Source organism: Drosophila persimilis, unplaced genomic scaffold (assembly GCF_003286085.1).
Source record: "Drosophila persimilis strain 14011-0111.01,24,50 unplaced genomic scaffold, DperRS2 tig00000124-arrow-pilon, whole genome shotgun sequence".
Taxonomy (NCBI): Eukaryota; Metazoa; Arthropoda; class Insecta; order Diptera; family Drosophilidae; genus Drosophila; species Drosophila persimilis.
This window is the reverse complement of record NW_020825294.1, coordinates 1,580,978-1,607,516: the sequence shown is the minus strand read 5'-3', so window position 1 is coordinate 1,607,516 and position 26,539 is coordinate 1,580,978. Positions and strand designations below refer to the sequence as shown.

Here is a 26,539-nt window from a genome sequence, read left to right as displayed (position 1 = left end):
GGGGGTTCCTCCTTTGGCTACCTTGAAGTGTCCTAACATATGAAAATGTGCCCATTTTCCCACCATTTTCCAGCAATGAACTTTGCCTGGAGCCCTCCCAATGACAAGTGTCGTGCGGGTCTAACTCTGATTGATAGCCAGAGAGCCCCCTGGCTACATTTATTTTATCTCTGGACGCTACTCGTAATGCAAATGACGCACAGGTTGTGGGCTTTGGAAATGGGATTACCTTGATTACCCATCAGGGAGCCCATCAGCTGCAGTGGGCATGTCATTTACGGGTGGAGTGAGACTTGAGAATACTCTACTCTGGAGAGAGGTGATATCGTTGATGAACGTTCCTACAGGGCACAAAAGGTGCCCTTTCACTTATGGGAACCTTGCACAGTCTCCTGTAGAAGAGATGTGGAATAGTCTCCTAATGGAACAGGGGCTTAAGAGGTAGCTAACGATGGTAGAAGGAACAAAACTGGGATATTAGGAGAACTTTCATTTAAAATTTCCTTATGAAACATTTGTACAGCGAATCAATGCCATTTCCATCATTCCGTTTTAGAAAACAATGCAATAATGATAGATGTACTCTATATAAACTATATTTCAGACATTCCAAACGCCCCTAAGGTTACAGACCACTTATAATCCTTTCTTAAAAGAGTAATTTCTGTTCGTTTGGAGCCCATAAACTTTCACTACCTTTCACCTGCTATCTTATCACCTGCTTGGGGGATGATTTTCCCCAACATGGCGCTATATATTTTTAGATCTACATATATCTCATATATTATTCCAACGCCTTTTAGTTGGGGTTGGGGACTATTTATGGTGTTGTTTTTTTGTATTTTTTTGGGGCTCTTTGTTGTACTCCACTGACCCCCCGAAGCAATGTCCGATGAAGGTCTTTATCTGCATGATATTTCAGCCGCAAACAAATACAAGTATCACACGTCTGTACGTGCAGATGCAGATGCAGATGGGCAGATACGTGTCCGGGCTATGCGAACATGCAGCAGACAGACAGAACCAAGGGTTAAAAGGTGATGCAATATCTTTTGGATGTCGGTCAAGTAATTACGGCCAAGGCGATCACTCAAAGTGGGCCACTTTCCCGCTCATTAGAAAGCAATGAAGGGCAAAAAGTGTCTGTGGTGGCGGTGACACATTTCTATGGGTATTTGTTTAGAGATTCACTTTATCAGGCTGAAACAAGTTTAAAATGTGTCTCTGGGTTATGGGAAAGTGTCGTAATGTTTGATGTCTCTGTTGACTTGAAATCTCTGGGGAGATAGGAAGCTAGATCGTTGGTAATTTTGAGATTTGTGTAAGATTAACAGAGATAGAGATACTCGTATGCATAAGAAGTATCTAGGCATCCCCTAGAACTAAATCCCTGTACCATTAAAAAGCCTTCGGGCATATTCGTAGAATGATACGAAATGCACGTTAATTTTTTGCAAAAAGTTCCCATAAGTGAAAGGACTCGTTCATTTTGAATGACATGAATAGGGGACCATAAGATACGATTGCTTCTGGATGGGTTGCGATGAAATACAGACCATTTTCTACTGGTTCTGGTCTCTGACAAGCAGATTTTGATCTTAAGATCATCTTCTTGATTTATTTCCCTATTTCAATAAAGCACATTCATTGATTCGGTGTAGAAATTAGCCATAAGCGAAAGGACACACATTTCACGAGTAACTCTAGATGGTTTTCGATGAAAACTTTCCGCTGTACAAATTTCCCCTAAGTGAAAGGATACATTTTCCATCTATCTATCGATACTTTTAATTCAAATACAAAATCAATCCCTAAAAACGAGATTTAATGCACTTGTGGCTTGCAAAAAGTATCCTACTAGTCTTACTTCTCTTATACCTAAAATAAACCCATCCAAATAGAGTTCTACTCTCTAAGAAACCCCTGTATCAAACTGCCATCAATATCTTACACACCTTAAGCTCTTCTTTGAGCTATGAGTTCTCCCTTCACTCACCTGTTCGACATTTTGCTTCTGCAAACGTGAACCAAAACCCAATTTCTTGTACGCTGGAGTATGGCCAGCTGCTTGGGTGTTGAATGTTGGCTCCAAAGTGGCTTCCGGCAGCTTCTGGTAGTGCTGCAGTAGGATGGATGGGGACGCACCCTTGGAACGCATATTCAGTTCGTTGCTGCCACACGACTGTGGCTGCGGCTGTGGCTGTGTGGGAGAGGACTTGACCTGCACGGCCTCATAGAACTCGCCGTCGCCGTGGCTCCGATAGCTCCCCTGGAGGCAGCTGAAGCCTCCCCAGTCCGAAGAAGTCTGTAGATTGGAATACAGGGGAGTATTGCTGGGGTTTTCCGTTTGGGATGATGCTGCGGCGGCGGACTTTCCACCACTCTGGTGGCACTTGAGATGGTCGTAGCCGTTGAGGAGTTCACTTTTGATGAACTTTTCGATGAACTGGCTTGGCGATTTGCCGCTCAGGTGCGAGAAGAACTTGCCCCCAGTGTCGCTGAGGCTGCTGGTGGATCTGCGATGCTGAGTGGCAGCTGCGGCCCCCTTCTTATGGGGCAGGCTGTTGCTCTTCGAGGGTTCTGCTGTCGCTTGATGATCTGCTGCGGCTGGTGCGGGCTGTAGTCCATAGATTTGGGAGCTGCTCAGCAAACCGAACATATTGATTGGGGCAAGGATCTGTGGGCTGTCGGGGTTCCTGCTGGTTCCTGCTGGTTCCTGCTACTGGGCGTGCGGCATTGACTGCTTCACGGCCATGTCTTTTTGTTGTTTTTAGAGAGCGCTGAAACGAGATATGAAATATTATTTGATATTCGGAGAAAGATGGAAATAATCATAAAACAAAATATTATGCAAATGGCTTGCAATTATTCCAACTCGTAATCCCAAGCAATTTCTTTTGTAGAAACTAGTTGCACATTCAATCTGTGAGATACACACGTAACCCGTCAGATACATTCATTCGTCTGCATATTCGTAATCATTTCAACAATTAAACCGCATCGTACGAGTATCATGTCTCGAATGATTAGACGATCAACGATTTTGCAATCCATTAAGTTGTCACAGACATTTTTCACTCATGTTTATTTCTCTTTATTTATTGCTTTTTTCTTTTGTAATTTTACTTGTGGCAATGTTTGATTATTTGGGATTTGATTATGATGGGAATTTCGACACTAAAAAGTGGATTAAATGGACTTCTAACAAGGGGAAAAGTGGAAATTACGATACATCTAAGTATATTAGAGGAAGAGAAAACAAGAATATTAAATAATCAATGGAGGACATGCATTTAAGCCGGAAATTGATTTATTTATAATATATTCAGGAGATAAATTCAGGATTAGGCTATTGGAACCCCAAAAGGTTCGTTCTGAGCTTAGTTTGACCTACAGAAAGGTCAGAAAGATAAAGTTAGGGGTCAACAAACCCCAGAAGGCACTTGTGCACCCACCTCACACCATTAAATATTCTGCGAGACTAAATAGAAGCACTTATCCCCTGCCCTGCCTTTTTAGATCCCCAAAAATATATAGAAAAATTCTATAATATCCACCAAAACATCATTCATTAACAAATTTGATATTTTATGGCTCCCCAATAAATTTCCCCACTCGAGTGTCGCCCCATTGCACGTCTTGTAACCTTCCATTTGGACATTAAACGATTATAAATACAAACAGAAACACAAACGAACATTTTCCGCTGACAGATTGAGCCATCAATATGACTTATGTGTTGCCATTGCTCTGACGTATGTTTCGGAGCTTGGGTTCCACACATCGTTGAATTTTTGATTTGCTTTTTTTATGGTCCCTAATTAAATTTACGAACCAGCCAGCCATCGATACGTCGATCGATTTTTAGGCTGCATTTTCGGTTTTTCTCTTATCTTCGGAGGGGGGGGAGTGGAGGGGGCATGGTGGTGTCCCCCTTTTGTTGTCGCCTTTTTTTCCACATTAATTTACGACAATAGCTCATTTATTTATTAATTTTCAAACAAGCTGAAAATTGGTGGCAGACCATGGGGCAAACGACCTTGAATGTGGGCGGAGTGGGGGTGTGTGGGGGTCTGGTCGAAGGTTCTTTCTTTCTTTACTGATGTATTTCATTCGTTGCATCAGACACTTCCGGAAGAGTTACATTTCGAAGGGATTATTTCACATATTATATGATTTCTCCTACAACTTGAGTAAGATGGGGCGGGGGTTCTCTTGGGGGCAGCGGAGCAGACCACTCTGTCGACCTCGTTACGCTACAGAAAAAACAGAAACTTTTTTGCTTGCTTTATGGGCTGTAAAGTGGTTTAAAATGCTTTAAAATGGCTAAAAAACATGGTTAAAAATGGCAATTAAAAAGGAAAACCAACGCAAACAGCAAAACAACGAAAAACAAAAATGAATGCAGCAACAAAATGAAGTCGAAGTCGAAGCTATTTAGCTTGAGCTTTTCCTACCATTTTCATTTGATTTTCTGCGCGTGCTTGAAACTAATTAAAGCAACAAAGAGCCTCCTCATTCACGGCTGATGATGATGATGATGCAGCAGCAGTGCAATCCGCATAAAGAAAATTTCAATTCAAACACAAACCAAAACACACAAGGCATTTCCAAATTAAGTTAAAAGTTAAAGCCATAATCATGCCACAAGTAGCAAAACCATAACAGCAGCAGCACTCTTTCCTTTTCTCTCTCTCCCTCACTCTCTCTCTCCCTCTGTTGTTGGGAAAGTTTGTTGGGAAATTCATGGGAGTGACTTTTGAATATCATCGCATTACACTCAATTAGGGATTGGATCTGATGTCTAGACAGAGTTTGTGGCCCTCCAAATATGTGTTCTTCTACTTAAATGATATAGGACTGTCCCCATAAGAAATTTGATATATTTTATTATAGGTAAATAATATAAGAGCCTTCTGCAGGTAATTTAAAGTTTATCTGATTCAAAAAACTATGTAGAACTCTTCTCCCAGTAATTGAGAGATTATTGGATAGACAAAACATAATAATATGCATATAAGGTGATTTGAAAAACTCTCTTCTCGATTTTATAATTTGAGACACTCCCTCCATTCGAGTATCTGATTTTGATAATAAAAAAATCTTCAAGAAATGTATTTTAAAAATGATATTTAGTAGGCGTCTCCTCTATGTAAATAGTTGTGTTTATGATAGCCTTACGATACTACAGAACTCTTATGCCTCTCTTGGAAATGACCAAGAACCTTTAATAAAAGTGTTTTGGAAATGAAATAGGATCGTTCCCTATTTATTCTATGAGATTTTATGATAAGCAGATGATAAAAGAGTTATTTAGAGTCTTGTAAAGGTCAAAACACACTAAAAACCACAAGAATCTGAATAAATTATTTAGTCAAAAAGAAATGTTATCCTTTGTTATGATGTACCCAAAATTTCGAAGTTTTTATAGTTCAACAAAGTTATAAAGACCCTTGTGAGCCTTTTACTTTTAGTGCTTAAATATAAAAACATAATTTTTGATAGTTTTAGTACTCTTCTTTCAACAACAACAAATTCTTTCAACATTTTATTCAACAAAAAAAAATTAAACCCTTAAAAACTGCCTTTTTAGCTGAACTTTTAATTAAAAACAATAGTTTTCCATCAAACGTATATAAAAACTTTGTTTTTCAATGGTTTTTGCACTCTTCTATTCAACATCCAGATTTGAATCCCACAAAACTCTATACTAAATCACAAATTGCCATCAAAGACATCGATTTTGTTCGTTCAGCCTATTCTAATTATCCATCAATTGATTGGCAAATCCATAAACCAATTATCTTAAACGAGAAATCAGAGCCAGAGACAGAGACGAGATCGGCGACTGCTTTTGTGTGGACATGTGTCCATTTGTTGGCCCCTTTTATGCTGTTTGTTGGCCATCTAATCATTTCTCTAACTAGATTTTACCATATTCGCTTTATAAATATTTCATATCGACTCGGTATCGATCGTTTCTCGTTCCTCTCCGTTCGAGATTTATTATAAATTCGAATCTCCCCAGTCCCGGGCAGCCAATGGAACCGAACGATCGCTGCCCCACTCCGATCTCTGGCTCCGATGACAGAGCTCTGGCTCTGAAACAGTCTAAGCCTCGGCCTAGAGACTAAACAAATTTGTCTTAATTGGCCAAGACGAATTGCTGTTGCTGCCTTTTTAGGCTCGAAACGGGGCTCGGACCAGGTCCGCCTTACCCGGCCAGTGGGCCCACCCCGAGCGTCGCCTCTGGCATTGGAAAATATTGGAAAAAATGCCTTTGCTTTGAAATATTAAAATCTCGTTAATGCCGCAGATCTCTTGGATTAACTAAAATAAATAGAGGGAAAGGTAGCGCCCACTAGGGAACGCCTCTCTGCCACCCATCCCATCCATAAGCCCAAACATTTGTCGCAGATTTAATTTCCGGAGAGGAATGGGCATACGAACAGGTACAGGTACAGGCCCTACCTTCCACCTTTTGTTCCCTTGATCCTCGACTGCCGCTGCTGCTGTCGTCTCCTGCTGTTTTTGCGGATAAAAAGTGTCTCTAAAGGTCTCTCGCCCGAGGCTAGGGATCCTTGGGAGAGTGAAATATGTGGCTAATCTATCAAATTGTTTGTGTTTTTAGTTGGTCAGGGTATTCCGGGAATGGTTTCTAAGGGGGAAAAACTAAAGAAGAATACTAAAGAAGATCTCAGATAAATAGGCATAGCTGTTACGGGTGTAGATCTTTCTTTTAAATCAAGTTCCTGCGATCTTAGATAAAGAAATCTTAAATGTTAAGTGGGAGAATGTTTCCTCGATCTGGAATGATTTCTTAATCCAAAGAGCTCTTCTGTGCAGATCAACGCGGATTCTTTAGAGACAGGCCAAGAAGTACAAATATAAGAATATTTCCCTGATCGTCAGTGATCTTTCAGCTAAATCAAGACCTTATACTCATCAGGAAATAAAAGCGAATTCTTAGGGAAAACTTTAAGAATGTTTCCCTAATTTAGAATTCAATTTCTGAAACCCTTTAGACCTCCTCTGATTCATCAATAAACATAAACTGAAACACTTAATGGATGGACCTGTACCTGGCCGCAATTCCAAATGCTAATCCCACATGGCCACCTACACGACCCGTAGAGTGCACCCGCATCCATCGATTGCCTCCAGCTGTGCATTGGATACAAAAAAAGAGGGAAAAAAGTGAAAGGAGAAGGCTAATCTGTGGAACAGGGTCTCGTCTCGTTTCGTCTCGACTCGCGTCTCTGGTGTGACACTTTGTCGCCCTTTAGGGACGTGCCATTGCCTCAACAGCTTGGACTTAAGACATGCCACACGGGGGGCAGAGGCAGGAGGCAGGAGGCAGAACCTGTGGAACTGTTACAATTTTCTAGCCAAAAATCGCTCGCCTTGGGTGGTGTCTGTCTCAGAATAGATATGGATGTGGATATGGATTCTTGACAGGTTCAAAGTGTGTGGAAATTAATCAAAAAGTAAAGAAAAGCCGAGAGAAAAGGAAAGCTGTGCGGAGGAGGGATCATAGAACAAAGGGACACCGCACCGAGCCGGGGCATTGCATAAATACGAGCATGCCTTGGGAAAAGGACATTCCACTGATAACAGTCGAAGGAAGGGAACCATCGCTACCTGTCTGAAGATGTGACCTTTGCGATCTACTGCTCTACAGAGTGGAACTGTAGGAAACCCTCTTTTAATGCAGTTCGTTTCTTGGGATCTACCTGTACAATTTCCGATAAAGAATCTCCGGTTTCCACTGTGGCATCTTCAAGGTTCCTCGGGACTGGTGTGTGCGTTGGACATTAATTAGTGGCCCATTGAGGTGGCATTTGACATATTCCCTCAATGAAATCCTAGTCCAAGAATGTAAACGACTTCTCAGATCAAACGATCAGCGAATGTAAACGATCTCAAACAACAATCTTAATGAGGCAACCAGAACTATCGTAGAGGAACCCTCCTCGAACAAAAGGGAACCAAACATCTATGCGGGAGTCGGAGGTGGTTCAAAAAGAGAAAGAACTGTCCATAGAAAATGATGCAATGAACCAACGGTAAATGTTATGGAAATGGGTCAAAACTCTGTAGATGGTCAATTAAATTGTCAGCTTTTCAAGAATTCCATCGATCTTTCTGGTGTGTGGAAGGGGGGCGTTGACAAATGATCTCCCCCAACATTTGACCTGATTTTTGTAGCAGAGCAGTACATAGACTGAGAGCGGTAGACCAGAGCATGAGAATGACTGTCCAGTGACAGGGCTCCCCCCAAAGGAAGCAAAACATTGGAAAGCCGAAGTGTAGATGCCCTGAATTTATAGAAAACATGAAATCTGTATTTTTCGTGGAAGAAACTACCTTTTTTAGTGATTGTTTTTGTATCTTATAAGACTTTAAGAGTGGTCTTTGAAAGATCCTTAATTTGGATATTACTTTGCATAGAACAGATCTAGAATTACAGTTTCGAAACTTTATGGAATCATAGATCCCTTATCCCATAATACCCTCTTTATCCAAGGGTATATGAAAAACAATGCAACACAAAAACACTTGGAAAATAAGTACTTATTTTTTTCTAGAGTCTTTCCACCTTCATTCCATCATCTTGCATAACGGTTTATGACGCTTGACCGCTGACTGATTTTTACCAGAAAATCAGTTGAAAGAAAGCAGAGCGTCATAAAACTCTGGAGTGGAGTGCAGTGTTGTGCCTCTAATAAAAGAAGGAAGTCGTGTTGCATGCAACTCAAGATATGAGATATGAAGTGCGTTCGTACGGATCGGTGACACGTGCAGAGGGCGCACACCTCAAGAGAGAGAGAGAGAGAGAGAGAAAGAGAGGTGGCAGGGGCATAAAACTATTGACAATACCTTTGGCAAAACCTCGGGTAAAGTGTGAATGTGATTGTTAAACTACCTGTCACTCTGCAGAGAGACTCCCTCCCAGGCAGTCGGCTCTTTCGGGTCGGGGGTCTCTCCCTCCAAACACCCAAACACTCGAACACCCAAACACTCGAACGCCATTCAAATTACTTTCATTCAATCTGTGAATGTTTTGCACTGGGTTTCCTCTTTCTTTTGGCTGTTCGCTGTTCGCTATCGTGATTGATTAGCGAAAGAGTCGTCACAGAGTCGCAGAGTTTCAGGTTTGACGCGTGTTTGTTTGACAAATGTCTTTGCTGGATAGTTTTCGAGGTATTGTATGGTGTGGCAGTGCTGTAAGCTCTCGTGTTACCTTGCTCACTTCCGCGTGTTTGGGGGGCTTCAACTTTGACTGCCACTGAAGCGGGGAATGGTTAGAAATAAATGGTATTGAATGGAGGTGGGTTCCCTTTAGTCATTGGCAAGGTTTCAGATCTCTATGAGTCCTTCTTTTGGGCGGGAAATCTTATATAATTTGTCATCTTTCGTAATGCCTGGCACCCCCTGGGGGTGTATGCTAAAAAGAGGATTTTTCATTGAATTTGATTAGGCTGGATTTTTAGCAGGGGTTCTACTAAAGAACGTTGAATAATTTAAAGCAGCGGTGGGTCATTCTCAATCATTCTCTTGTGCGACCGAGGCTGGCATCATTAGGGAGCAGTTGGGGGCAAGGAATGGCCACTGAAGGGTCCATTATAGAAGGAGTTCCATTCAAGAACCAAGAGTGATGGAAAGTAATGAAAACTGCCATGTTCTTTCTTTGAATTCATGCCACAACTGAAAACTATATGCCACTCGTATATCTTCCTTAATGTTCCAAAAACAATCTCTCTCTCTCCCTCTCATTTGTACTATATCTACCCGGAACTGTTGGGGCTCTCCGCTAAGTAGAGATTTTACTGCCGTTTCCGTTCGTTATGTAAACGTTATTTTACTGCAAAAAATCAGTTACCAAATCCCTGCCTCTTTGCCATTAAAGTGTGGTCTTTTTTTTAGGAGGTCAGCCAACTGTAAGTAAGCTTTGATTCTAGCCAGCACACATTCTACCTTCCACATTCCATATAACATATGTGTACTATACTGTACTGTATATAAATACAACATCATGGTGAATCGGTTTATGCCTTCTTTCCTTTGCTCTCTGCAAGAGCTCTCCTCTCTAATTGGATTAGAAGAAAGGGCGAACCGAACCGACAGAAACCCCCCAAAACAAAATGCGCGTAATGCCCGTTGCTCTGCTCTGCCTCTGTGGATCTCTTGCGTACCATTCCGCCATCCGCCATCCGCCATCGTTGCTGTTCTTTTGCTTTAATTTAATTAAAAGGTCAACAAACCCTTGAACGAAACCCTTTTTTTGGTTGATGAAGAGCTTCGCTCTCAAGCGCTGAATGGATTTTTTGTTAATCATTTTACAATTAGTTGGGGGATTGAAAGGCAGAATGTTGTAGATCAAGTTTTTCGCATACTGCTGAGAGGCAGTATACCATCCCCCCCAATCATGTGGATATTTTTTGATTATAGACGCCTTTCGAGAGGGCTATACTCTTTTGAAAGGGTGCTAGAACTTTGGGAAGAACATTACTTGGTATAGATGTTCCTTTCTCTTTTAATTAAGGTATTTTCTCCGTATTTCTTAGTATTTTAAATCAGTCTGCAACTAAAATATAATGGTTTTCTATTAATCACTAAGATTAATATTTCAATGCAAGTATTTTCTTCATTTTTCTGGTATTTCAAATGTATTTCTAAATGGAAGATCTAATGGAGTCCTTCTTATTAAACAATCCACTAAGTTTTCTCATTCAATTAACGATATTTCATGGAATTTTTACTATTTTAAAACAATCTATATTAAAATATCCACAAAGATAACAGGAGTTTTTTAGGTACCATTTCTTACAGAAACATTATTTGGTTATCCCGAACAGATATTTTGCCGTATTTAAAAGATACATATTTAAAGCAGAATTTGCTATGATCTTGGAACTATTTGGTAAAACGTCTTAAAGAGAAATGTGGAACCATAATCCAAGTCTTTCAAAAGAATAATTTCCTACAGCAAGGCTTTTTGAAACTATGGAAATTATAACGTCACTCAATACGAATTTTCTGTATAATTTTATTAGAGACTTTTATTTGGCATCTTTTCTTTTAAACAACCTTTTCCCCTATCCAAAAAAGTGTATCAAAATCTTCGTTCTCTACGCTTTCAGTCTCTTCAGCGGTCTCTTGATTCTATTTTTTGTTTCTCTAAATTTAATTTGCATGTTTAAAAATCATTAATTTGCTTGCTATTAAAAACAATTTGGTAGCTGGCGAAATTTTTGTGTTACGCCGCTGCCGCCGTGTGCCGCCTGCGTGGAACGTTGTTTATTTCGGTTTTGGGGTTTTGGGTTTTCTGTTTGGTGTTTTAGCAACAAATTAGCCAAAAAAAAACGTAGCTGAAACTTGGCTAAAACTTGGTTCGAAGTTATTTGCATTTTTGTCTGCTGTTTTCTTCTTTCCATTGGTTAGTTTTTGTTGTTTTGGTTGGCTTTTAATGCAACTAACGGTACGTAAAATTGGTGAAATCTTTCTCCGAGCCGAGTTTTATTTTTATTTTTTTATTTTAGTTTTACTTCGATGCACATTTTACTTTCGTTTTTGTTGCTGTACATTTTCTAGCGGGTTGTCAAAGTAAATTAAAGATTTCTCTGTCTCTCTCTCTCCCTCTCTATCTCTCTCTCTCTTTTGGGCTTTTAGAAACTTCCTCTTGACGGGAGGTTAACTGACAGTTGGCCAGTTACAGCCACAATTACAAAACGTTTAAGGTTTATTGAACTTTCGATCGCCATTCAAAAAGCCAAAACAAAAACGTGATAAGACCCTTACGTCAGAAGTTAGTAGAAAGATTTGGCTTTAGTCAGAACGATTAGCAAACCGGTTGAACTACCATCTAACTGGATTGGTGCGGAGGGAGGGAGGTCGTACGAAATGTATCTCGTGAATTGTATCTCATGCTGGCTATTTACATGGCACAAGCCACTGTTTGCACTTTTTCCAAGAGGCCTGAAAAGTAATACCCTCAAAGGTATTGGATTTATTTGATTTTATTTAAAACTGAATGAAAATTGATCTTCCCGATTATCTTTCTTTCGAAAGAGTACTGTATAATCATAAAGAAATCTATTGTTTATGGGATTATCAAAGGCCTTTGGAAATCGACTGTTTTTGGGTCTAATAGAGGCCTTTCCAAAATTCTCAAGCCATAACATAATTTTTAATGTTCTAAAACCTACAAGGAACTCAAGATTGAAACTTAGTTTCCAAAATCACTTTAATTTAAGAAAACTTCTAATTTCACCACCTAAAACACATAAATGAATGGACACACCAATAATCTTAAAGAACTGACATCTTTTTGTATTAAAAGAGTGGAACTCTTATATTTCCAGATTCTAGGCCTTCCATACGATTGAAATTTCTTGTGAAATGAATTGTCTGCTGTCTTTTCTCGTACTTTAAAACGCCTCTGTCGGCGCTTAGTCACGACGATGACCATTTTTCAGTATTTAGTGAATGGTGTCATATACGCCATTAGGGGTTTTTTTTTTCTGTCTGGCATTTCTGCGGCTTCTCGCTTTGTGCATATTTTGTGGTGAAATATGGAAAGTATATTTGGCATTACAATTGCACAAAAGACGACTGCTTGGAACGGAGGAAACGTATTACCAATCACAGCTCCTGTTCCTGGCCTAATCCCACTCTTTGCCCACGACTTACCTTCAAAACACGAGCTTCTTTGCAGCGTTCGTTCTTTCACAAATTGCCGTCACTGAGATCTGTAATTAAAAATGAAATATCGTGGACATTAGTCGGGCTGTAGATCTGATAGATACAGGAGGGGGTAAATCTTAAAGATACCAGAGAGTGAGATAGAGGAAGCAATGCCTGGCATCCTTTGATGTGTGTGAAGAGTGTGCGGATCTCTGCGCTGTGGAGCCGTAGCTGTGGGCCGTAACCAGTCTTCTAACTGAACCAATTTTAACTGTAAATGCAGTTAATTACACTCGCTTTAAAGCCGTGCAATAAATAAATATGTACTCGTACGAGTATGTGGACTCAAAAAAAACTTGTCTGTTAATTAGCATCTGCCTCTCGGTAGCACTCGGATGCGCTTACAGGTATCTCGCCAGTCCAAAGCCCCTTCTCAGGGAATCGGAGAAGTGCGGGGAGGGAGTTTGCGTGAAACCTTATGTGGAAGAAAGTGCAACCTGCAACCTGCCACCAGCCTGGCAACCAAAGGGGGGCGGAAGCCGCGGCAACTGAGACTTGGACCCCCAGAGAGGCACCCAGAGGCATTACAACTGTCGACTCGACCCTAATTTCCTCTTTAAACATGGTCCCCGGCCAAAAGCAAACGAGGCAAAAGAACCCACAAGGAATGGTTAGGGCTCGGGTAACCCAATGCCACTTTTTCAAGCCATTTCATTCGCAGAGGAAAACGGAACGGGGTTCCAGAAAATGTTCTGGCGCACTGGCATGCGTATGCGAAGTATTTGAGCAAATAGAACCTCGTACTCTTATGAAAATCAGCTACACTTAAGGGCTTCTCAGGGTGGGAAAGTAGTTTTTGAAGCTTGGACTTAAGTGTAGTCTTGGGAAAACAAGAATACGTCTAGAAAAGATTCCACTTACAAGAACTGCTTAAGACTTATAAGAATGAGTTTCCAGATTATAATTTTTATGAAAGAATATTGTAGAACCATCATATAATTTTATTATTAAAAGGCATTCAATTCAGCACCGAAACCATTGAACCATTGTCCCCCTATCAAAGCCCTAGATCCAAAGAATTCAATGAGAGAATAACACCATTTCTTTCGTGGAATTTTATTAGCTACAATATCAATACTCATCGAAATTTGTTCAATTTCTACCGCCCCAACAGATCCCAAAAAAAAACTTTGACATTGAACTATTAAAAAGAATTCAATGAAAATCGCTGGAAATTACACAACTTCTGGAATGTCTGTCGAATGTTATTGGAGTTTGCTGACAAACAAAGAAACGGCAGAAATGCTGTGCCCAGCAATAAAATAAATTCATCGGGTAAATACAAAACAAATAAAAATAAATTAAAAAATCATATAAATTAAGACACGGGGAAAAGGCAGGGAAAAGAGCTTCAAAAAAAGGCGTTTAACATGTTTCTTGGATGGAAATGTATGTAAATGAATGCCAAAAGTATTTCTCCCTTTCCCCTCTACATATAACTCTTTTATTTATTTATATTTTTATATACAAAATATGCAAAAAAAATAAAGAAAATAAATGAATTTAAATCGACAACTGCACCCACCGCAAAATTGATGATAAACAAGTTTCGTATAAGTTTTAAATTAAAATAAACACACGAAAAAACATCTGTGCACATGTGGAGCGGAGTGGAACAACAATAATGCTGTTAATAACAATAACAATAAGAAAAAACTACAACAAAAATTAAACGAAAGTTCAGGGCCTGCCATTGTCGCTTCAACCAAAAGAAATTTCATTGAAAATGTTAAACATTCCCCCGCCTCTGGGAGAGGGTCTAAAAATACTCAAGTTCTGGCCCATTGGTGGTCGCCTTTTGTTGGGTTCTACTCCGTGGACTCATAACTGGGTTATGGAGACAAAAGGAGGTTCCGAACATTGACAAATGTGATCATCTGCATAGTTTCGACTTACAATAGAGCGCCAAAGAGAGGTAGATGGTCCGAAAGAATGATCTTATGGGTCTTATGAGGGAAAAATTTAATCACAAGATCTGCTTAGGTCTTCATAAAGTAGGAATAGGGGAACTGGTAACCTAGTAAGACAAATGAGACATTCCTATGATTATGATATGATATCATGATAATTTTCAGGTTTTTTTTGGTCTATAGGAAATGTCTTGCGAGGGTTTATTCTTGTAAAAGTGTTTGTAGCTCAATTTTAAATATTATTTTAATAAAAAAGGGCTTAAAATAGCTTTAGGGAATACTTAAGTCATACTTGGTAGGAAAAATCATCGCAATCCGATCATTATAGGAGAAACATGTATGGTTTTCTAAGACAAACCAAAGATACCTGCCTTTCAAACTTTTTCTCCACCCAAATACCCTTTAGATCTTCTACTTCTCGCACCCAAGAACCCATCCGAATGCCACGTAACCTTTGCGCCAGCTTCTATCATTCTTTTGTGCCAAGTATTTCCATCGAGCTCCAGCTCTGGCTACCTTCGTTCCACCGTTGAAGGTGAACACCTTGCGGGCACCCGCATTTCATTTACGAGCAGTACTATTTCCGCAAAACAAAACACCAGCCAATCGACAACGCCATCGCCATTGTACTCGATGACGACCATGTTAATGTGGCTTTTATCTAAAGTATTTGGCATGCATGTTACTCGTACTGTTACCCACGGTTTGCGATATCAAATACAGCCACTGCCCCTGACAGTGCCGCCTGGGACCCTTTTCCCGTGTGCCACAAAAACGAAGCGAAAATTAAAAATGTTATCTATGCAGCGCGTAAAAAACCAACACATTTCAAATACGTAGAGTTTTAATTGAAAATGAAGAGAAAAATACCAAAACAAAACAAAGCAAAACTAAGATAAATGAGTATCAGAGGGGGTTATACGTAAAAGCTATACCCCCCCCATTGGGGAGAGAGCCTCCTTATGCAATCAGCTGTTGAATGAGAGATGCTTCTGGTCTCTTCGACTCTCCACAAAAAGACGCTCCATTCGACTCGACTCATAACTGATTAATAGCCAAAATGTTTAAACGAAATGAAAGCGAAAATAACTTTTAAATCATCGCATTAAAAAAGCAGACCTCAAAAAATACCCGAAGCACACACCTACAACACCTTTACAAAAAGATCGACGTGTTATGGCGGCGAAAAGCCCTCAAAAACCAACCTCAAGACCACGTCTCGTGCTCTGATAATTCTTTATTTTCTTGATAGCTGGGGATACGATGGACGATGTTCGCTCTGCCGCTCGATGATGTAAACGGGAATTCAAATTTATGGTAATAAAAGAAATAACAGTCAGATTTAAAGTCGTGTGGAACTTAAATTCCGACTCTAAACATAAAGGTCTGCCCGTGTCTGTGCTGTGTGTGTACGAAAAATGAGTATCAAAAAAAAAAGTGAAAGTTTTCACTTTTGTTTCAATTTCCATTTACCCATAGTTTTTTGTGTGTATTTGGGCTCCATTTAAGGTAATTTTTCACTGGGTTTCATTGAGTTTAGGGCAGCTATAGGCAATAGATTAAATACTGCAGGGGCATTCGGGGGCTTTTTAGGAAAAGAGAGCAAAGCAAATTAATGCTAAAGGTAACCCAGAATTGAAAATTGAATGAATATTCATAGACGTAATGTTTGAGGCGATGTTTGGGTTGAAATTAAGATTCATTTTGTTTAAATTGTCGACAAGAAATGCATTTTAAAGGTAATTTAGATGAATATATACATTACCATATGCATTTTTTGTTTAAATTAAAGAAAAAATATCAAAGAGAATTGTTGGTGAAGATATATTAGATCCAAAAATTCTACAGAAAAGAATTAACGTATGGAATATATTGGAAATATTTTGTTTTAAGTATATTTTCAGTGCAGAAAAATATTAATAGTATGTAAAATATTTTTGAGTACGTTTTCTGAATTTCCCACATGAAAATGATCGAAAAAACCTTCATTAAAAATAAATTCTCATTACATCAGATACAATTTTCCGCATAGATTCTATAAAATGTTGCACACAAATTTTGTACAAAAATTTCCCAAAGATGTAACCAGATTTGCATCACATATTCCAACTAATTTTCCACACAAAGTGCAATAAATTTAGGCTATTTTGGAGCATTCATATTTCAGATTCCATCAAATTTAAAACACAATTTCCAACAAATTTGGACATAAACTTGATTACAAATTCCCAACAGATTCCATCAAATTAGAGATATTTCATCAATTTTTCCCGACACTTCATCAGCTTTTTCCGACATCTTTCCGCCGGTTTTACCATTGACATTTCTATTGTCATTAGGGAAAAAGTTGACTTGGAAAGTTTTTGTAGATAAAATGCACATGCAGCCCAAGAGGAGTGCACTTGGCACACACCACAATTCTGTTTTGTGTCTCTTCTCTAATTAAAATCAACACAAAAACCAAAGAATTTTGTCATTGTGCAAGCATGAGGCATGAGGCATGGGGCATGAGGCATTGAGGCACAGACCAAATGGTAAACAAATACGGCTGAGTGGAACCCCTGGAAAAGTGGAGGGGGTCTGCGATCCTATCAAATATCAGTCGCCGCATTTTCGAAGACTTAGAACTATGCCGGCATCGGCACTCGATTTGAAGACAAAGAAAGAGACATATAGACATCCGACAATGCAAAGGCAAGACCTCAAAAAGACTCCAAAATTTACATATTTTACCAAAAAGAAAAAAAAGCAAAAAAAGAAAAACCAAAAGTCTGTTATGTAATCGTGGGGACAGTCGCCCAAAAAATAACTAAAGCCAGAGATCGGTGGGGCCAGCAGTCTCTGTCTCTGCGTCTCCGTGACTCATTCCGCCTTGTGACATTTTTCCTTTCGGTTGAGCATAAAAAGTTTTGACATTTGCATAGCTGACGCCAAAAAAACAACCGAAGAAAAACGAAGAAAATAAAGCCTGACAATGAAAATTAATGAACTGCAAAAGTCCAGGGGACTCTGGGGGCGGCAGGGAGCCTCCTAACGTGGGCCCAGCTCCGCCGATATGGCCGTAGAGGGAGAGACACGTGTGTGCCTGTTGATCGGCGGCCCACTTACAGGTCTCCAGTCTGCGGCCTATGGGGGCTCCATTGAACAAATACTCGGGGGGGTACCAAAGTGCATACAATATGACTCACACATCAGACCCCGTCGCAGTCGCCTTGGGAGGTGGTGCTGTGGCTCGGATTTGGATTTGGATTTGGACTGTTTGCTTGGATTCTTGGTTCTGAATGTCTTTTGTCTGAATGTCAGTCTCCACCTCTCTGCTCTGTTGTGGTGTGCCTGTCTGCCTTATATGGCTGTTGTCTATATAGAATTTAGAAATTAATGGAGTTTGTTCAGAGTGAAATGTGAGTACAATTTGTACACTTATGGGCCGCCTTTGGGCTTGGCCTCGTAGTCGTGTCATTAGAACCGGAAAAAGGTTTATAAATGGTAGACTAACGGAATGGTCTGTGCCTCAATAACTTTTGTTTGTTTGGCCTGCAGAGTGGGTTTCTTAGGGGGGAATTCCTAGAACGTTGCATACTACTTGCTGCTAATGGATGGATGGACGTATAGGAGGAACGTTAACGACTGCGTTTCCAGTCTATCAAAATGCTAAAGTTTCGTAAGAGATGGAGAGTAAGAGCTCTCTTTGGGGGACAGTTCTCTTGGGGGCATACCAAATTAAAGCGATCGAGAAACTGTGATAAACTGATACTACATATATGGATAGTACACGGGGAAAGTTCTTTATAAGTGTATTTCTACAGGGAGTACTTGTCATTAAAGAAAAAATCCCTTGGGTGGTATCCGTTTTCTTGTTTCTTGTTCTGTTAACTTTCTGTTAATCTAGTTTATATTTTAGGGAGGATATTATGGTAATTAATATTTTTCTATAATATTACACAACAATTTAAAGCGTACAGCTCCCAAAAATAAAAAATATAACATACAAAGAGTGTATATTTTATAGCAAATAGTTATATAGAGAGATGATAATGAAACTGTAGGCACAAAAAGGTTTCAATTCTATAGAGACAACATTATTCAACACTTTACAACACTTTATATGTTCTTCCAAGTGTGACCATGTGCTTCTTTATACACATAAAAATTAATCAAGTAAAAGCCCACGAGGCGTGCCTTTAAAACCCCCGAAAGATTGGTTCCGATAAAGAAATGACAAGGACAGAGAGATAGGGAGATGGAGACGGAGACGGAGGAAGAAGATGTCGAAGGAGGGTTACAGCGGAGGAGGATGGATGCTGATCGGCACTTCATTAAGTAAGTGCCAAAGGAGAGCAAAAATCAACAACAATCGTGTGGATTTTATTTTATTTTTGGCAAACAGGAAACCAACAAACTGCAGCAGCACGAACTGAAACCCAAAAAATACAACAACAACAAAAAACTGGGAACTGGGAACTGGAATTGCTTTTATTGTAATTGCAACGAAAACGATCTCGGAGCGAATTTCCAGACGAAGCGCCCACCACAAATAAAAATTGCAATAAATAAAGGCTCGAAAGAGCAAGAGCAAGAGAGAGAGAGGGAGAGGGAGAGAGAGAGAAAAAGGAGAAATAAAAATCACCTAATTAGCAATGAGATCTGCCCTGACATTAAACGAGTTTTTTATTTTTTTCCTCTGTTCGATTTTATTTTTGCCCACACAAAAGAAACGAAAGAAAACGAGAGAGAGAGAGAGAAAAAACCCCAAAAGAAAGGAAGCGACAGGATGCTGGGCTCGGAATAAAAGTGGAACAAAAGTAATTGGAAACTGAAAGTCTTTTGTTCACAGACCATTCCATTCCCTAAACCATTCCGAAAAGAGTTTTTTTTTTTTTGCGCCAAGTCATGCGTAGATCTTTCTTCTGGAAAGATGGGAGATCGCAGCGATCTTTGGGATCGCAACGTCTGGCAAATTGCACAACTTCCTTGAAACTGTTGATAAAAATGACTCGACATCATTCCCACAAATAAATGGAATGGAAAATGGTATATGCATATGCATAAGGTATAGTATGTTGTGTTTGTGCAATATATGAACAACAAACAGAGTCATAATTATATTTTTATTGTCGGGACAAAATGAAAATTACCCACGCTTTCCACACACCAGCGAAGCCATTCTCTCTCTCTCTCTCTGCCGAAAAACAAACACAAAGACCAGTGACATTAGAGGAAAGACAATTGCTAAAACCAACAGGGCCCGCACTTGAGCAGCTCCAACTCTGACACATAGCGGTGTGGATTTACGATCCGCTCGTTTCTGAATAACTTAGCATACTAGAGGTGCTCTCAGGGTGCCCTGTTCTTTATGCCAGCGATCTAATTGGCGGCACGAAATTGTCACAGAAAAACGTTAAAAAGAACTCGAATCTGGCAACTGGAAACTGGACAGAGGAGGTCGTGTCTGGGATCGTGGATAGTGGAACGTGGAACATAAAACCCAAAACGTGCCTGTACTCGTACTCTTGAAGGGGGAAATGGTCTACTGCTATAATAAGGTATAAATTCTGTGTCTCGATTATATTGAAACTTGAGCCGCAATGAACAAAGCTACAGATAAACTATATTTGGGAGTTATAATACAAAGAAATAACTTTTTACAGTCATTCCTCTCTGGCCGATCAATCTACAGGTAATTAATACTTTTTTATATATTCCGATCACTGACATTTCCAGAACCCTTTCACCATTAAATACTCGTATGTTTAATTGCATTTAATGGAAGCTTTCAGGCCTTTAACAGAGTCACTCATCAGATCAGATCGGATCGTCAGATCAGATCATCAAGAGCCCTGTCAAAGTTCCCCCAAAGTTGGGCTGACGGATGCAATCCGTTTGTTGGCCTCTGGCTTTGGCCTCAATTTTCTTTCGAGCTACTGTCAACTGCCGTTTAGAATTCTCTCTCTTTCTGTGGGTCAAAACTAATTAGAAACGAGGGGGAACGTTGTGAGTTACTGCGGACACCGCAACTCTACGGTTATACCCGATACTAAGTCAGTATGGCTCTCCTCCGGCAGACGCCGCTAATATTTAACGACACGACAAAGAGTGCGTGCGAGAGAGACAGAAAATCAGTCTGAGCGTGACGTCGGGCGCTGCGTAGCCAGTGCAAATTTATTTGCTCCTTTTGGCTATGAAAATGATCTGATCTGATCCAGATTCAGCAACCTGATAGATATGGTTATTATCTATGATTCTGCGTTTTTAGTTTTCTCAAATCTGCAATATTGTGGATGCAACAGATTTTCGTCCTTTGTGGGGGCGGATGGGGGGGGGGCGAAATTCTGAGATATACGTTTTATAGTGACATCTTAAAGGAGTGTGTGTACCAAATTTGGTTACTCTAGCCTTAATAGTCTCTGAGATTTGTGGTTGCCTCAGATTTTCGTCCTTTGCGGGGGCGGAAGGGGGTGTGGCGAAATTTGGACAGGAAACGGTCAAGGTCCGATATCACAGGAGTGTGGATACCAAATTTGGTTGCTCTGGCTTTTATAGGTTCTGAGATCCTTGAACTCATATTTTGCAATTGGCAAAACCGACCATGAAACCTGTGTGTTAGAGTGAGACAGAGCGAGAAAGAGTGAAATTGTTTTCGTGATTCTGGCTGTAATAATTATACGATCTGGTTCAGATTTTGCACTCTAGAAGATATAGTCATCTTCTACGATTCTGCGTTTTTAGTTTTCTCGTATCGTCAAAATTGTGGATGCCACAGATTTTCGCCCTTTGTGGGGGCGGAAGTGGGCGGGGCAAAGTTTTGAAATATTTTTGGAGCAGTGACATATCACAGAAGTCTGGATCCAAAACATCGTTGCTCTAGCTCTTATAGTCTTTGAGCATTAGGCGCTGAAGGGGACGGACAGACGGACAGACGGACAGACGGACGGACGGACAGACGGACAGACAGACATGGCTCAATCGACTCGGCTATTGATGCTGATCAAGAATATATATACTTTATGGGGTCGGAAACGATTCCTTCTGGACGTTACACACATCCACTTTTACCACAAATCTAATATACCCCAATACTCATTTTGAGTATCGGGTATAAAAAGTGCCGCGTGCCATGGAACTTGGATACGGTCTCTGTTTCTGTCTCTGCCTCTGTCTCTGTCTATGTCTTGGACTCCGCTCCGGGTTGTAGTCGTAATTAGACGCGCTTTCTGCTTCGAAACGCGCTCAATGAAAGTCTCTCACGATTCGGTTTTGCTTTTCAAGAATTATGGCTTTTATATTGCTCCACAGATACGATATATATATGTATATCTGCCTGTCATTTGTCGCTCATTCGTTCACTTTCTTGCCGCCAGAAGGCATTCATTCGAGCGTAGATCAAAGACAGACAGAAGACAGAAGAAGAAACAAGAAAATTTCACCACTTTCATTCTTGGCTGTCGATTTTTAGTGTTTTATTATAGCCTCCTTTTGGCGTCATCATTCACATAAATAACCAACAACCAAGCAGATCTCGTCTTGGCCATTGTCTTGGCCATTGGACTGTCTTTCTCGTTCGCTCTCCCTCTCTTAGCCTGTTTGATTAGCCAAATGCACAGACAGTGGCCTGGGAAGTGGCACAGGTTCAAGACGGAGACGCTCTTCGCTCTTCGCTCTTTCGGGTCTTCGGCCTCTTCGGAGCAGAGCAGGTTCCGCTTTTGGCATTGGCCATCATGCATTTTGTCTTTATTTAACCAAATGTATCGCATCGCATCGTATTTGTAGCATTGCAGCACGATTTTAAAGAGGCTTTTGAAATGAGTTTTTTATGTGTGTGCCCCGTCTTTTACTCGCATTTTTGGTACACATCCCCGTACATTTATTTCATGGCACGACATTGGTCGCTTAAGAACCACCAAAACACACACCAAAAATCGTGCCTCGATGACCCATTTGTGCGTACGGCATGTAAAGCAGCCCAAAAAACCAATTGATTGAAACAAAACACAGCTTGAAAAACCAACAATTTGTTGTTTAAAAACAATTTTGAAAAAACAAACAAAACAATACGATTGGAAGGAGAAAAAGAAGAGCCATAAAATTGCTCCAAATGCAGGCGTCTTATAAAAGATCAATGAGGAAAAGTTGTCTTTGACTTTACAGAGGAGGAAATGGTGATCAAATTCAGAAATTTTAAGGATTAAATCCTTTGTTTATTATATATTGTTATATAGTTTGTTTGTTATATAGATATTCACAATTTTCAAGCTTTCATACTTAATTTTTAAAAAATTAACAAATTTAAATTATTTTATTGGTAGTAAATTATAGAGCCTCTTAAGAGTTTTCACTGATAGATTCCAATAAATAGAGTACCCTCGAAGAAAAGTCGAATACAATCTTATCTTTCATATATTTTCCATATACTATCTGGTGGTGCCACAAAATGTGAACTTACCACAATGTGATCTGGTGCGCTCTGTGGTCTGTAGGTTAATTTCGAGTGAGTGCACTCACGAGTGCACTCATTTACATAACTCCCGACGAAAGACAACAGCGACCACGACGTCCACGGCCCATGGGTTGGATGGATGGATGGAAACCAGGTCAGAAGACAATTGTATTGTCCAATCCGTGGCCGGGCTTATCGCGAGTCTCCTTCCCCCCTTCTTTTTTGTCGGACAATTAAATGGCGTTTATGATGGCGCTTTATCTCCGTCTCTATCTGTTGGCGTTGGAAGAAAACCCTCGGCAGAAACAGACAGCAACAGAAAGCCCCGCTAGTATCCGCTATTTTTGGTAGGTTTCGTGGATTGCAGACAGACTCTATTTTTTTTTTTTGGACAGAGGGTTATTATTTTGTGATTATGGCAGCAACGTTTTCCGTTTGCAACATATTTTCTTCAGTGAAGTGTGGCCCAGTGGAGTGACATAATTTCAAAAATGGGAATCATAACGGAGTGTGGAAATGTGACCCAATTATAGGGTATTCCATAAGCACAGTGCACAGATTCTATGCCATACCCGCTGGTATTTCGCCCCATTCTTCAGAAGATTGTTACAGTTTTTACCCGAGACTTTACCTTGACTTTGGCTTTTGTATTCTTATAAAACGACCTCTATCTAAGCCCACTATTTCTCGTGTTTCTCTGTATTTCTGTTTTCTGTTTCAATTTTATACTGAATGAATGAATGATCTATTAAGTGGTGTTTCGAACAAATGAAATCAAAACATTTTTAATGGCTAATTGTTGCACAGTAGTCGCCGCGGCTGGCCCTGGCTCTGCTCTATCTTGGCATGAAATTTTGTATTAACTTAGAAATTGGTTTGGTTACTTGCTTCCGCAATTATGTTTTTCTTATACATGTACATACGATAGATACATGTGTCTATAACACCCATGTGAATGGTATTTGCCCAATTTGGTTTAATGAGCTGTCAAGTGCGTGCTGAGAGGCCGTGTTGATGGAGCCCGTGGCAGGCAGGGGGGTAGCATTGGTATTTGGATTATTTTAATATGATTAATGATGTGGAATTGTTGAAATAGAATCAGTTTTTGAACCTTAATTGAAAGATATGTATTGAGAAGAGGCCATTCATCACTATATATATTTTATTCCTTCAATTAAAAGATCTCTCACTTTATAATTATCGATAATTACCGATATGCCCACCCAGACATGGTTCGGATTGTTAAAGCTTGTTGTGTTTCCCACCCCTTCGATACTTATCGATAATCGGCACCCATCTCTAATTATCACACAGACACGCCCACACATGGAACTAACGAGAGCTGCTTCGATGACAGCTCTCATCAAGTGCTGCTCAAATGCTGTTCAAGTGCTCAAGTTCAAGCCTCTCCAGAGCACTATTTTTACTTTTATTCCAACCGAAAATAAACAGAAATTAAGTCTTTCGTTTAATGATCTCTTGATGGAGCCACATTCGACTCTGTGTAGGCTTGCGAGTGTCTCGCAATTTTTTCTATTTTTGGGGGCAAGTTCTGGCAAATTACTTTTGCTTTTTGTTAGCTGTCTGGTGAGGGGATATGCAAATATTTACCTAATATTTAATTGTATGCCCTCGACACATTGGCAACATATATTTTTTGATGGATTAGCAAACGTTTGCTGGATTTTTTCTGGGGATTCAAATCGTACGATATAACTAGGTCAAAGTTTAACCTCGCCAAAAAAATAGGTAACACAACCACACCGAAAACAAAGCAAAAAGTCAAATAAACACTACTTTTGATATGAAAAAAAAACACTAAACAAAAAGGGTTTATGCATAATGCTATCAAAATCCAATTGGCATTTGGCCAGAAAATGATTAATTAGGCGATGAGCCAACGCAATGACAGTTAATTACCGGTTACCATCGATGCGGGGTGGTATTTGCTTGAGTTTCGGGAAGGACAAAAATATAGACATATTACAAAACCTTCAATTAAAGATTTTGTTAAGGAGTGGCTTTGGGTTTTGTATTTTTACAGCTGGGAGGTGCTTAAATGTCCTTATTAAATACATCTATTTTTAGTAGAGAAATATCTTGAGTGTCTCCTATCTTTTTGTTTGGCTTTGAGACACTCTTATGTCCCACCAATAATATATTCTCTTAACGATAGATTAAGATCTCCTTATACTCTAAAGACCATCATAAATGCGATTTACTAAGTTTCGTTTGATCATTATCGATCGTCCTATCGATAAATTTCGATTAAAAGTACAGCCACAGGTCACTAATTTAAGAACAATGCCTGAGGTTTTCCATTACGTGTTCGAATTATAGGCCAAAAACCCCATAAATTCCAGATAACCCTGCAGCACTTGTGCACATAGTATGTACGTACGTACACATACCCGTACGTACGTACACTTTCAAGGTCCCGCGAAGCCCGAAAAAAGAAACGGTATCAGCGTGATATTTGCACAGCGGCACGGTTGCAGCCCCGAAAACGCATTCATCCATCAGCTGTGAGCAGGAGATCTTGTGATGTCAAAACTTTTTTGGAGAACAGAATCTTTGGGATGTGTCGACAAAGGGAGTACAAGAAAAGATACAGAGAGAAGAAAGATAAGCGAAGATAAGCGCAGCAAAACGAAATGGCAAAAAAAAATTATAATACTCGTACATAACGAAAGAACACCTGCTGGATGGAGGGAGCCGAAAATCGAATTTGCAAAAATTCCCTCAAGGGATCTTGGGCTCTCTCTCTCCCGCCAACTCTTGAATTCCCTTTGGGATCTCTCTCTACCGCTGTCTTTGGGATCTCTTTCTTTCCCGCTTTGTCGGTACTTTTTTCTTGGGTGTTTTTTTCGGGTTGTTCCACTGGGATTCTTTCTTGTCTTTTTTTGGTAATTCATTCATTCATGCATTTAGTGTACATTTCTTGTTTCGTTTAATTCCTCTCTGTGTTGCATGCAAATTTTTGCGTTTCCTTTTTCTCTCTGTATAGAATTACGCTTGAGTGTGCATAAAAGAGATGGCTATAGACACAGAGACAAGCGACTACAACAAAAACTAAATAAACCACAAAGAGACCGAGAGACCAAGAGACCCGAGGCCCGAGAGGCCGAGAGGCCGACCTCCTCCACCGTCAGCCGCTCTCTTCACAATTCCTGGATATTGTGGCGGTGGCTGTGGCGGTGGCGGTGGCACGGCATTGTGTTGTTGCCCAGGGTCATGCCTCTCCAGTCATAAGCCAAGCGAGCGGTCCGATCGGAGCAACTTTCATTAAAGCCAATCCCACAAAAAAGCGATCCAAACAAAACGGTCATTATACCAGGGACTAAAGAAATACCTAATGCCATGGATACCCATATACCCATACCCATACCCCTACCCGTGCCCATAGATTTCCCATTCAGACTCAAGCTCTAGACATGTCAAAGATCAA

At 40.1% G+C, this 26,539-nt stretch overlaps 1 protein-coding gene across 3 annotated transcripts in view; it reads right to left on the bottom strand.

The window, feature by feature from the left end:
- LOC6593820 overlaps nucleotides 1–26,539 on the bottom strand; it is a 30,311-nt gene that overhangs the window by 2,881 nt on the left and 891 nt on the right. For 2 of the 3 annotated variants that reach the window (XM_002019031.2, XM_026987824.1), the window contains exons 2-3: nucleotides 12,694–12,752; nucleotides 1,997–2,780 (exon numbers count right to left, since the gene is read on the bottom strand). In XM_002019031.2, the coding sequence (XP_002019067.1) occupies nucleotides 1,997–2,659 (663 nt within the window). In that variant the 5' untranslated portion in view covers nucleotides 2,660–2,780; nucleotides 12,694–12,752. Of the gene's footprint in view, nucleotides 1–21; nucleotides 108–1,996; nucleotides 2,781–12,693; nucleotides 12,753–26,539 lie in introns of those variants that run through there. The other variant, XM_026987825.1, reaches the window with a different exon arrangement.